Here is a 13,420-nt window from a genome sequence, read left to right as displayed (position 1 = left end):
CTAAACTGGTTCTGTGCCTGCCGCAGTGTGATAGGTGGCATAACACTATCTGAACCCACATGTATAGAATTTCTTGTTTGATATGTTGCTACCTCCCCTGGCTGTCCAAGTTTCCTAGTTTGAAAAGTTTCAATACTACCTAGCTCAGATGCGTCACCACTGTCTCTTTTCACATTTATATTATCCAGGTGATTACTCACTGCGCTTTCATCAGTTTTTAAACAAGGTTCTTTGTTAAGCTGCTGCGCAATAGGCACAAATTCTGGTTGAACTGTACTAATATCACTCGCACCAAACAAACCACGTTTACTATCCGTATCAGTGAGATGTTTATAGAAAATGGTTCCAGATGTATTTCTCTGATCATTACGGTCAACCTGTGTCCTATAAATAGAGTTTCTTGGCAATGACACTTGCTGCTGCAAGTTTTCAGGAAGATAGAGCGCGTCAAGGTGAGAGGGTGGTGGTGCGGCTGGAGGGGGGTCAGGGGCCGCGGCGCCGGGCTCTAGCTGGCGCGGGTCCGCCACGTACACCAGCACGCGCGGTGTGCCGGGCACGCCTGCTCGCGACGCGCCCACACTCGCGGGCTTGCCTGACATCGCGCACACACATCACACGCCGAGTAAGCCGGCTGTACATTAGCTGAACACACCAAGACGCGATCTTCCAGCGGGCCGAGCTGGACTCCACCTCGCATCGCTTTCAGCCCACCTATCATCGCTCAGCAACTTGCATACGCTTTGTAAACGCAGCAACATTCTCTACCGTTCGGTTTTTACGCATGGATGTCATGAAATATAATGGTTTTATGATGACACTAAACAACTGATCTGATAATTTTATGGCGGGGCCCTTTTCGGCCCCATTGTAAAACTTAACACCCGTAATATAATAAGGTTTTTTTAACTATTGTCTATTAATCACCAAGACTCAAAATTTTTTTTAATAAAAAGGTCACTGAATTAAAATTGTCCACTTCATTTCACACATACGCGAAATTCACCATTCTCCAATGTTAGAGCAACCGTAATTATTTATTTCAGCACATATAGCAATAATAATAAAAATATAGGTAAGATATCTCCATGAATATTCAGATGCTTACGAAGAGAAACACTGCGATTGCGAATAACGAATGAAAGATTAAGAAAAACTAGAGTTTGTAATAATATACGACAAGTTTATGTAGATACATTGGTTTCTTCAAAAACCTATCCAATTCCATACAGTACAGCAGTACGGCATCGAAAAAGAGAAAAAGGGACATAAAATGGTTAGTTGAAAATTTTAATATAGTGACATCTATCGGTGTTAGTGGTAATGATTAAACGATGCTACTTTACCGACAGTGTACCAAAGACTAAAATGCCACAAATTATCATAACATAGAAAATGAAGATAGAATATCAACGGATCTAGTCTTGAATGATAAAAGTATAATTTGCTCACCTTTTACACAGCGTAACAACAATTTAAAATGCACAGTCAATAATTTTTTTTTTGTAGAGAGAGATAGGTCTTGTATATAATCATTATTTATAATTATCCCATATAAATTATCCTAATAAAAATAGAGCTGCTAAAATGACGTGTCATTATCATTATTCAAATACCTTATCGAAATTCTATAGTATTGCTCCTAAATAGAACTAGAATACTGTAAAGAAACTTACAAACTTGGCGTCTTTATATAATTTTAGTTAAAATTTGGGGTAAAGCGAGATGGTCATCTGGCAATATAATCTAAATGTCAATCAATTGTTTGACATATTCTTTTTTGGATCAATGCGCTCTAATAACCTGAGTTCTAAAGTTTTAGTTTTCTTCTCTTCCTATTGTATTTCGAATTGTTTTATATTATAGTGTTTATATTATTAAACTATTAATAAATTTGGTCAACAATCAAAATATAATAATGAAAAGAAAACTTTCAAATTTGGAAGAAGAAGAGTCAAGGTTTGTTATTGAAAACATTAAAAATTTCAAAAAATATTCATGAGACTTATTTTATCTCATTCAAATGTAACTACGTTTAAATCTTAAGATTTTACCTGAATGTCGTGGTGTATAGACGAATATAAACTACTCATTGATGTTCAGAACTTTTCTGACATCTTTCACATGGTGAAGACATATACCGTGTATTTACAGAATATTTATCTACGTAGTGTTATTACTTGTTAAATCTTTACATTTTTCATTGGATATAATTTACAACCAATTACAAAATGCTCTCTGACAAGGACAGATGAGTATTATTATGAAGGTATAGAGACGCCGTAAATATTATGATTTAGTATTATTATTAGAAATTATTACACACAATGCTAGCTGAAGTGTAATACAATCTGCAACGGCAAGCTTATATGTAAAGATATGTGTACCATTCCATATACATACACTAAAACTTACTGATAAAGTTTATCTCATTAAAAAAAGAAATGAGCATTCATAATTTAGTATGATGATGAACATTTTCTGTGCGATAGCTTAATAATCTCAATTGATTACTAAGTTAAAAACCTGGTAGTGGTGAAATTCATGATGTATTGGTAAATTTTTATAAACTCAAATATGATTATGTATTGAAACCTCACTTAAAATGCTAGCCGACTGTCATTATTTTCTAATTAATAGTGCTTACTGGGAGTATAGATATAAAATGAATTATGATGATATAAATATTCTAATTTTATTGTAGTTAGTATGTGTTGATGGGTCAGTTTCAACACACATGTTTTAATAATATGTAAGTGCGGTCCCTTTATATTTATAAGACCAGGGTTATAGCAGAGGGGAAAATTTCTCAATTAAACTGTACAGATAAAATTTGTGTATCGGTTTGTGCACACAGGCTGAGCCTGTATTGTGTGATGGTGGTGTTTGTGCCCAATAGGAGTCAATCAAACAATGTTAATAAATTAGTATTATTTTCAGGTTATCGGGATTATTATTTCATAAATCAAAATTTATTGAAACAATAAAAAATGAGGAATACCAACATATTCCTGACTGTAATTTAAAACCAGCATGGAATGATGAAGATGATAATCAACAGATTGCTGGTACCACATCAATAAATAAAAAGAAAGCTGCCTATGCAGCAAGACTCAAGCAGAAGTATGAAAATATAATGGGTACACCAAATTGGGCAAAATTAACAAATAAATCTGAAACAAACCTTGAAGACACTGAGATTTTAAGGAAAGTTGGTCATATTAAAAAAGGAAAAAGAGGCTTGAATTTGCCAAAAGACTTCTTACAACTGAGAAAATTACTGAATATAAATCATGACTCAAGAAAAGAGGGTCATGTGATCTCATGTATACAATTCCATCCTAAGTTGAGTGTGGCATTAGTGGCTGGTCCGGCTGGAGTAGTATCATTATTCTCTATTGGTGGTGATACCAACAGTAAACTTCATAGTTTCAAATATAAGAATGTTGCTTCTGTTCACTTTTCTCCAGACGGATCTGAAGCATATTTATCATCTAAAACTAATCATTATTACTGCACATATGATCTTATAAATGCTACACAAAAAATGGTGCAACTTCCATACTGTGTAAAATACCCTACAATATTTAGATTATCTCCTAATGGAAAATATATAGTAACCTCAGATGGCTTTGATGAAGTCCATGTAATCTGTAACCACTCAAAGGAACTTATTAAAACTTTAAAACATAATTATAAAGTAGTATGTGTGACCTTCAGTCACAATAGTGACCAATTGTATAGCTATTGCATTCAGGGAGAAATTACTATATGGGATTTGTCCATATTTAGAGCTATTAAGAAGTTTTATGACAGTGGTTGTATAAATGCTTCCTGTATATCTAGTAGTATGTGTGGTAAATTATTAGCAACAGGAAGTCAAGAAGGCATTGTCAATATTTATGAAACTAATAATATCACTACTTCTGAACCATTTCCAATGAAGACCATCTCCAATTTAACTACAAGAATAACAGACATAAATTTCAACAATACTACAGAAATCCTAGCTTTATCATCAAGTTACTATCAAAATGCTGTAAAACTTGTGCATATACCTTCATATCATGTTTTTAGCAATTTTCCAGTACAAACAGATGATTACAATCGTATTCAATGTGTCAAGTTTTCCCCTAACAGCGGCTATATGGCAATGGGTAACAATAAAGGAGCTGCTTATTTATACAGATTGAAGTATTACAGGAATTATTAACCATGCAACAAGGGAATAATAAATATTGCATATGAAATTTAATTATTACTTTTAATTTATACCTACATTGTTACTTTTAGTTACTAATTATATTTAATTTAGCGTCAAGGCTGCTTTAAAGCGTATATCCGATAACCACATGCTATGTGCATCCTTGTTCTCGTTGACGATGAAACTTAATGATATCAGGGCGTTTAAGAGTAAATTATAAAAGCAACAAAGGTATATTAGGATATAGAAATAAGATGCTAATATTGTAGAGAAAAATAAAAGGGAAATTGCAGTGCTGGATTTATATTTTTTATTAGTGAGGCCACTATTTTCACCGCCCTATATACCTTTCTAAAATAATAATTTACTCTAATTTATTTATTTGATTATCTCTTTTATCCTCTGAAATAGAGTGACCGGCTCTCTCTGAAATCTCGTTTATTTTCGTGTTTTGGTTCGATTCCTAATACGGTACAAATATTTGTATTCTTAAGTATGATTCTTTATATCGGGTGTTTTGTATGTATACTGCGTATTTACAAAAAAAGATTTATGAATTTTAACCATGACACAAGCTTTGCTTATCTTAAGGCTATATGCACTAATTCTTTGGATTTATTATTATTATTTGATAGTCAATATATTAAATATTGACTATCAAATAATAATTTTGCCTTTGAAAGGTGCATAATAAAACATTAATTTTATGAGAGAAACAAATTTATTAAATTATACACGACAATAAAGTACATATTAAGGCATATCACAAATTTATAGGTCATAATAATACATCTTAGTGTCCTTCATTAGTTTAAAAATTGAATTAAATGTTAGGTACAACAAATTACTACATTTCAAAAAGAAAAAAGGGAATGGTAATGAGTATCTAATAATTATAGCCGACTAAATGATATCTACCTGACAAACGCTGGCAGTTAAGCACGAAGCCTATACTCTCGACATTAACCAAAAATACTGCAGTATTATTTTAACAGATATTTGTTAGTTGATTACTAATTTACAATATAATCGCCTGGATATACATTCGTACAGTGACACCACCACCAAAACCAAAAAATCTTGTACTTCAGTAACTAGAGCTAAGTCAACAGTACAAGAGCGGTTGCGTATTATCAGCGAAAAACTTCTGTTGTAGACTTAGTTTTACCGATTGTATAGATTAACAAAGAAACAAAAACTTTAAATTTAATTTAATTAGACGACTGTAAATTAGCTGCCATTCTAGTTCGTGTTTTGTTGATAACAAGCTTTTGGTAGCCCTGTAAAGATGAAAATGAAACAAACATCTAAATAATTACGGACTATAATTGTGAAAAATCTCTGTTTAGACTCTTTTCATTGAGTTTTATGGATAGATAGACCTGTATTACCTATATCCGCAGAAAATTAAAACCAAAATATACAAAATTTTAATTTCTGTTTTCTTTGTAACTTAGCATTGTGCATTAGAACACTGTCATTGTAATGATAGCGGTAAATAGGAATTAATATTGATTTTTATTTAATTTTAATGTATAAAATTTCATGTCAATATTATTGTGAAGTTATAACTTACCACTGATGTAATCCGACATATATTGCTTCAATCTATAACTCCAATTAACAGCTATTTACTAAATACATAAGAAAGTATATACTCACATGAATAAATTGAATTTTAGTCATTTTATCTGTCCGTTCGTCCCTGCTAATCTCTGAAACAGGTATTTTGGTGGAGCGCTCACTCGTAGATAGCTAATGTTATAAGGAGTAATTTACGCGACTTTCATTATAGAAGTGCTATTATTGATTAAAAAATAGTAATGTTCCACTACATTCGCAGTAGCGGATAACAGCTTATATAATATACAAAATTTCACTCAGAACCAATAACGGACTATTAAAAATATGGTCTTTATAAATTGTTATTGCTATCTTAATTTTGCCAAATCTAATACTCAAACTTTCAATTAGAAGATTTCATTTGTCTGGAAATAAGTATAATTTGAATCGTAAACCTATCTCAATGTTATATAGTATATGGTGCATCATTCTTCTAAAGCTAAAGTTACAACCAGAGTTTAATGCCGCCTTAAAAGAGGTCGAAATGATACTACCTTCAAGATAATGTCTTAAAAAGAATTTTGTGTAACTGCGTTGTAATGCTTTACATTATAAAAATAAAAGACATTAGTTTACTCTTGGAAACTAGGTGTGTAATAAAAAGAAATAGTATAGAAACGCTATCAAATATAGGTATGGGATGCATCAAACATTTAACATGTTCATATAATTATTCAAACTTCATAGCTGTAGCAGATCTTCGTACATCAAATACTAAATCCTCTGTTGTTTGTAACAACAAAGCTAAAACAACAGCACAAGGAGCCGGGGCATTAGTGGAATGTAACGAGCGATTCGAGAAAAGGTTATTTCTAACCATAAATTATGATATGAAGTACCTAATTTATTTTTTACACTGTATACCTAGAAATCAGAATAATATCTATGTTTTATTCACCCAATACAACTGTAAAAAAAAGTTATATATTATCTAATATCTTAGATCTTTTATCAAATACTCGTTTCACTGAACCTCTAGTACCCTGTACCTACAAATACTTTGTACAATTAGCAATGTTGTTTACTAGGACTTGCTAGGTAGTATTGTCAATAGTAATTTACTTAGGCTTTGTCTATCTAAGCTGAAAGTATAGCATATTTTATTGGGGTATCTTTTATACGAAATTCATTAGAATTGAGTCAGCTATTAAAGCGCGATTAAACGAAACTTCCTATTTATAATATCTATTAGAAGTTAAAGTTATTACTTAATTATACTAGACATTACTCTGTTAAGCTGCACATTTATTATGCATTGATTAACTTTTTATTTAGTCTAGTTGTCACTAGCACCTATCACCTACATCTTATTTTTCTTTTGAGATAAAAGATGGCCATCGTCGTGATACAATGTATCTTCACGTCAAATTTTATTAATGTCCATTCAACATTCTGTCATGAAAAGGTAACAAACAGACAAATTCGCATGTATAACGTAAGGATGGCTTTTGTGTTGTAAGACGTATTCTAATGTGATTTCTGTCTTTTTATTACTTATATATATATATATATATATTATATTATAAAAGACAATACCTAATTCCTACGGAACTAATATTATAAATATTAAATAACACATCATCAGGCATTGACACTATAATTTCAATAAACCACAGGTATATATATAACAAAACCTATAATTATAATAGGAAACCAATATGTTATCAAGTATATTAAAGGACTTAAAATGTCTATTATTCTGATTTCTGAGCACACTAATAAATGTATAGTAATATTTATTAAAGAATTAATAATATTACTGAAAGTTTGCAATTCCCAATTAATATACCACACCAGTTAAATAAAATCACCAATATAAGTAGAAAAATATTATTTAAATCAAATAAAATAATTGTTTAGATAATGAATTTCTACTCGCATGTTTTTCAATAGATGTAAAAATTATTTAGGTTACCTCCATAAGCTGAGGAATACAAAAGAATATTTACATCTATCTTTTACAAAACATAAATAATAATATACAAAAAAACATAATATGAATGTTTTTTTGTATACATATAGCAAATACAATAATGTTGAGACATAAAATTACAACTAATGTGACAGCGCATCTAAATGGATGTTACAACTGTAATAGCATTTGCTAAGACCGATTAATTACAATATTGTAAAAGCACTAAAATGCTAAATGAACAAATTATTTTAAGTAACTTAACATATAAGCCTATCAATATTAATCTGTTACATTTCACGCACACCATAAATAACTGAAATTACGAACTATTCTGTTAATCAATAGAGTAGGTAATGAATTAGGTACATCGGTAGTGCGTCTTTGTAACAATTTAACTAGTAGCACAATGAACTCGCTCCATGCCTGGTTGTTCTTCATAAGCATTGCCATGATGTGCTCGTCTTCTTCTATTCTCTTGATCAGGATCCAAATCCACCAGATTACATTCTTCAGCCAACTCCGGGATCTCCACCTAATATAATATAGGGCTCTGTTTACTAGTATTTATATAAATATAAGACATATTGAGTAAACATATACAAATGAAGTAATCACTTTATAAACTCAACTTGAAAAGCATATAACATACAAGTATAATAAAGATAATAAAATTAGAATAGTCTTTATCTTCCTGACTAATTTTGCATTATAAACATTAAAAAAACACAAAAAATAAGAAAGCTTACTCTAGGTCGAGCTGGCAGACAATTCTCCAATGCAGGAATAACTTCATGTGGAATACGTTCAGGAAAATTAACTAAGAATTGAATAATCAGTTGACCTTTTTCAAATGGATTTTTATACATAGGCATTCCTGGGGAAAAAAAAATTATAATGCATATTATTGACACTAATTTTAGTAAATACTATTTATACTAGTTATATTTGTGATAACAAAGTATATATATAATATTCTTCCATAATTACCTATCTGTGATAGTTAAACGATATAAAATGGTTCCAGAAACATACCTTCATTCAACACGCACTTGACATCGCCATGTTTGGTTACTTCTCCAGGCATCACCGTTATTACTATGTCTCTGTCATCCAAGGTCCTAATCACTTTTTGGTAACCACATAGTGCTTCCACCAACTCGATATTTAATCGTAGAATGAGGTCATCTCCAGATCGTTTAAATGTCTGAAAGAAAATGGTTACTTAATCTATACATATAAATAAAATTGGAGTGTCTGTCTGTAATATTGAAATAACCCTTATTTACTACATGTATATGAATATAAATACGATACATACACCAAAATAGCAATTGTTACAATTTTTGTTTACTTGTCTGTCTGTTTGTTCCGGCTTATCTCTGAAATGGCTGGACCGATTTGGACGGGACTTTTTTTGGCAGGTATCTGACGTAATAAGGAATAACTTAGGGTACTTTTACTTTAGGAAAATTCTTTTATTTTAGAAATATAAAGTTAAATTTCACGTAGACGAAGTCGCGGGTACAGCTAGTTTAAAATAAAAATTGTGAAGTAAGTGGGTCTCACACACGCAGATTCGACCACCTGCACCATTCTAACAGGAAACGAAATTACGGTATTCGGGGTGATTCGGGAATTCCATAACCTGCTGGCAGCCACACGAGACTTTTGCCAGATCTCCTTATTTTGTTCCTTAGAATCTGTAAATGCCAACTACGGCCAAAAGCATTACAATAGTTGGAAACAAGCCCAATATAAGAATATTGGATCTTTTCGAACTGTCAAATATTCCACACCGCTTTATATTTTCTTTACTATAATTTATGTAAACATCAGAGTGGGATTAAAATGTCGTTCCCGACTAGTGGGACAAATAAACAAAATATAATGTGCATTATAACTTATACTTCAAAGCCACAGCTTATACATTAGAATTATAAATTTTAATAGTTATGGACATAGTATCTGTAGTAGGTAATCTGAAACAGTTAAATTATTTTATGCTACTTACATCATGTTCCTTTTCATCCAACACAATGATAAGGTCACCTGGCTCCAATTCTGGCTCCTGATCACCTTCTCCACCGAAAACAATCTTCTGACCATCTGTCATACCTTTATCGACATGCACTTCCAGAATTTTACGGTCACGTACTGTCTTGCGCCCCTAAAATAAACGTCAGGAATATCATCAGCAATATCACTATTATACTTTTCTTCTTATTAAAAATTCACAATAGGAAGCAAAAGCAATATACAGATATTCTATACAGAGATCGAAAATATGTAGTTTGTTTTTAAGTGTTATTTGTCTCACAGAGTTGACAATATTATTATAATATGAAAATTATTTATATCAAAACACCACAACAAATACTATGAAATATTAATTCCTAAGAAGTAATACCTGTATATACCCATATTAAATATTCTTACATGACATCAAAAGATAAAACTATAAAAGAAAATAAATAATTCTAAGATTTAAATTGTAGAAAAAAAATACTCAATATTACTTTAGAATAATTTATTATTAGATTTAGATTTTAATTCATACCTGGCACACTTTGCACCGATCTTTAGGATCAATTATTTCTCTTTGCCCTCGACATTCACTACATACAGTCTGAATTTGTTGGATCATACCAGGTGCAAGCTGTTGTATTTGCACTTGCATTCCACTACCACGACAGGTAGGACAAGTTTGCACAGCACCCTAAAAAACAATAATATTATAACAAAGCAGAGAAATAATTAAAGTATTCTTAACAATATTTCAGAAGAGACCTACATTTAGAGAAGTTTCTATAAATTACTAAAATATTTACAATTCATACATGTATATCATATATTTAGTCATACCTTTTTGCCACCACGCCCCTCACATTTATCACAGATTACATTCTTCTGTAATGCAAGTTTCCGAACCGCGCCACGATACAATTCTTCAAGTGTTACTGATAACTGATGAATAACATCTTTGCCCTTTCGTTCGCGACCGCGCCTACGACCTCCGCTAAAGCCACCACCAAAGAACATATCAAACAAATCCATAGGCGAGGAGAAACCACTGCCTCCAGCACCACCTTCCTTCAATGCTTGCTCCCCACCTAAAAGTAGAAAATACATAATCTGGAATATTCCCCACAGTTTATTTATTTTGATTTCATCACATACACACTCTTAAGTTATTGATTCACAAAAACAAAATCAGAAGTTATGGATGACAAAATTAATTGAATGGTTTACCTTGATCATAAATACGCCTTTTATCAGGATTGGACAAAACTTCATATGCTTGTGAGATTTGTTTAAACCTTTCACCTTCATTTGGGTTTTTATCGGGGTGATACTTAAGAGCCAATTTTCTGTACTGCTTCTTTAATTCGTCCGTTGTACAGGCGGGTTTGACCCCAAGAATATCATAGTAAGTAGTTTCTTTCACCATTTTTACGTCCTGTTAAAAAAAATATAATGTTAAAATTCAAATTAAATGGGTTGCTAATAGTGCTTGGGGGATGCCAACAAGGCAAATGATGACAATGATTATTCATGACAAATATATAATGAATACTGACATCTAACAGTAAAGGTTTATAATATCAAATATTATATCCTCCAGTAAAACTCAGAAAAAAAATTGTAAAAATTAGTTGAATTTTTAATTATGTAATATGAACATTACTATGTCCTATCGAACTTACTCCTAGTTAAGTGCTTAACAGTACTTACTCATACTGTCAATATTAATTCTCACTACACTTTTAACCTTGATATATGAAAATTATGATAATTTCAGCCATATCACTTAAACTTGTTGTTGAATGACTGTCTAGTTTAGCATATTGGCTGATAGCTGTATTTCCTATAGAACTACACAGTCATATATTTCTTTTAATACTGATCATAAATGATTCCTTTTCAGTCATCACATTTTTTTATTTGTTGTAATTCAAATACAAGAGATGATTTAAAATATCATTTAATTATAATAATATAATCTTTGTTTAGTGTAAACTGTTAGAAGTGTGTTACATTTTTTTGTCGCACAAATTAATGATTTATAATGCATATTTAACAGTCAGTAATTTAAATAAATAATTAGTTTATACATTTACATAAAGTATTGAACTATAGTTTTTGAAATATAAAAAGGAGTTCCTCATTTGGTTAGTTCTCCCTACTGAGTAAACCCAACATCACAATGACTATGACATCATTTTGTATTTTTCTAATTTTAAATATACATATACAAACATTTCTACATATTAAACTAAAATTGATCTTTTACACAAATTTAAATCTAAACTAAACTTGTGATTAGAAAGAACTTAATGCCACAGGTAATATAATCTAATATTCTCATAATCATCTATAATCTAATAATCTAGTAATGAAACTACTAAGGTTAGGAGGGAGAAGATTGTTAATAAAATAGAGTTTTAGTTAGTCTCATTACTAGTTCTGACCTATAAGGTTGATACTGACTTCATTCTCATTCTATCTCACTTCACTGACGCCCCGTGAGTTAGGAGCATCATATTATTCCGTTGTCATTATATTGTCGAACTATCATGATATTAAAAAACACATATTGGAACAAAAAACACGTTAAAATTTAGTTTGGAGTACAATAATTTGTACTACAACTATAACTTATTTGCGAGGTTATGTAGTTGTCGTTCACTAGAATGTTCTAGTATGATTAATAATTTCCTTTACCATAACTTCATTACAATGCAAAAAAATGAAGACTTATATGGCTGTAATCTTTTTAAAAAACGCTATTTCATATTATTTATACGTTATTAAATATAATTTAAATAAATAATTAAATCACGAATGACGTAGTAAGTCAAGCTACTCATTTTAGGGAAAATAAAATAGTTATGAATTCTGGTAATTTGCGATTTGAGATATGAATACAATATTTTCAATCAAGCATGGTTTCAAGTCGTCTTCGAGGTTTTGATTTCAACAAACGTGACACCAAAGTTTAGCCTATAAAATTATTGATTTTATAATACTATAGGTGGTCTAGGTAAAACAGTTTTTAATACTCACTTTTACACGCTAACTTTTAAAGATTGATAATTTTACTAAACCTTCAAATTGCACCTTTAAGCACTGGAAATACTAGAAAGTTCAGAAAGAAACACTATGAAGCGTGATATTACTCTATCGCAATAAAAACGAAAAATTACTGAATGACGAAATAAAGCAAGAATGATTGGAACGAATGATAAATAAATAGCACGAAATACTATACTGAGATACGAACAGTGTTGACAGATGACTGTCTAGTTTTCCCGGTAAGGTGAATTTACTTAGGTCACGCGATGCAACACAGGTGCAACCGCCACATACATTTTGTTCCCACTATAATAATAATAATCTGAGGACGATTCACACAGCGCCATCTAGACCCAAGTTAAGCGATCTAACGCTTGTGTTATGGGTACTAGACAACTGATATAAATAGATAGACAATTTTTTTTTCGTAAATACATATATATTATGCATAGAAAATACCCAGACCGATACAAACAATCATACCCATGAATAAATGTTTGTGCCGTGCGAGAAATCGAACCCGACACCATCGGTCGTAAAACAGTGTGCGTAAGGCAGTAGCGGTCTACGCTAGACCACCAAGGTCGTCAAATTATATACCTCAAAAT

General features: G+C 31.3%; 2 protein-coding genes across 3 annotated transcripts; one reads left to right on the top strand and one right to left on the bottom strand.

The window, feature by feature from the left end:
• Positions 1–1,766: 1,766 nt before the first annotated feature.
• LOC131841784 (U3 small nucleolar RNA-associated protein 18 homolog) lies at positions 1,767–4,456 on the top strand. Its single transcript, XM_059190109.1, has 2 exons — positions 1,767–1,956; positions 2,938–4,456. Exons 1-2 carry the CDS (start codon positions 1,916–1,918, stop codon positions 4,208–4,210), a joined length of 1,314 nt encoding a protein of 437 aa, XP_059046092.1. The 5' UTR covers positions 1,767–1,915; the 3' UTR covers positions 4,211–4,456.
• A 2,879-nt stretch (positions 4,457–7,335) lies between these two features.
• On the bottom strand, positions 7,336–12,953 carry LOC131841714 (dnaJ homolog subfamily A member 1). 2 transcript variants are annotated; one of them, XM_059190030.1, is made up of 8 exons: positions 12,804–12,953; positions 10,989–11,196; positions 10,602–10,849; positions 10,297–10,455; positions 9,751–9,906; positions 8,772–8,943; positions 8,486–8,613; positions 7,336–8,271 (listed from the first exon to the last, which is right to left on the bottom strand). In XM_059190030.1, the coding sequence occupies exons 2-8, from the start codon at positions 11,185–11,187 to the stop codon at positions 8,131–8,133; spliced, it is 1,203 nt and encodes a 400-aa protein (XP_059046013.1). In that variant the 5' UTR covers positions 11,188–11,196; positions 12,804–12,953; the 3' UTR covers positions 7,336–8,130. The 2 variants fall into 2 exon arrangements, with proteins under 2 accessions (XP_059046013.1, XP_059046014.1); XM_059190031.1 differs by lacking the exon at positions 12,804–12,953 and adding an exon at positions 12,209–12,430.
• Positions 12,954–13,420: the final 467 nt, after the last annotated feature.

Source organism: Achroia grisella, unplaced genomic scaffold (assembly GCF_030625045.1).
Source record: "Achroia grisella isolate CSIRO2021 unplaced genomic scaffold, CSIRO_AGI_Agris_v1 utg1920, whole genome shotgun sequence".
Taxonomy (NCBI): Eukaryota; Metazoa; Arthropoda; class Insecta; order Lepidoptera; family Pyralidae; genus Achroia; species Achroia grisella.
This window is presented reverse-complemented; position numbering and strand designations above follow the sequence as displayed.

Coding starts and splice junctions, on each gene's coding strand:
- LOC131841784 (XM_059190109.1), top strand. CDS start 1,916: ATGAAAAGAAAACTTTCAAATTTGGAAGAAGAAGAGTCAAG. Junction 1,957..2,937: donor TTGGAAGAAGAAGAGTCAAG/GTTTGTTATTGA, acceptor TATTATTTTCAG/GTTATCGGGATTATTATTTC.
- LOC131841714 (XM_059190030.1), bottom strand. CDS start 11,187: ATGGTGAAAGAAACTACTTACTATGATATTCTTGGGGTCAAACCCGCC. Junction 10,456..10,601: donor AGGGGCGTGGTGGCAAAAAG/GTATGACTAAAT, acceptor ATTGTTTTTTAG/GGTGCTGTGCAAACTTGTCC. Junction 8,944..9,750: donor TGGATGAAAAGGAACATGAT/GTAAGTAGCATA, acceptor ATTTTCTTTCAG/ACATTTAAACGATCTGGAGA.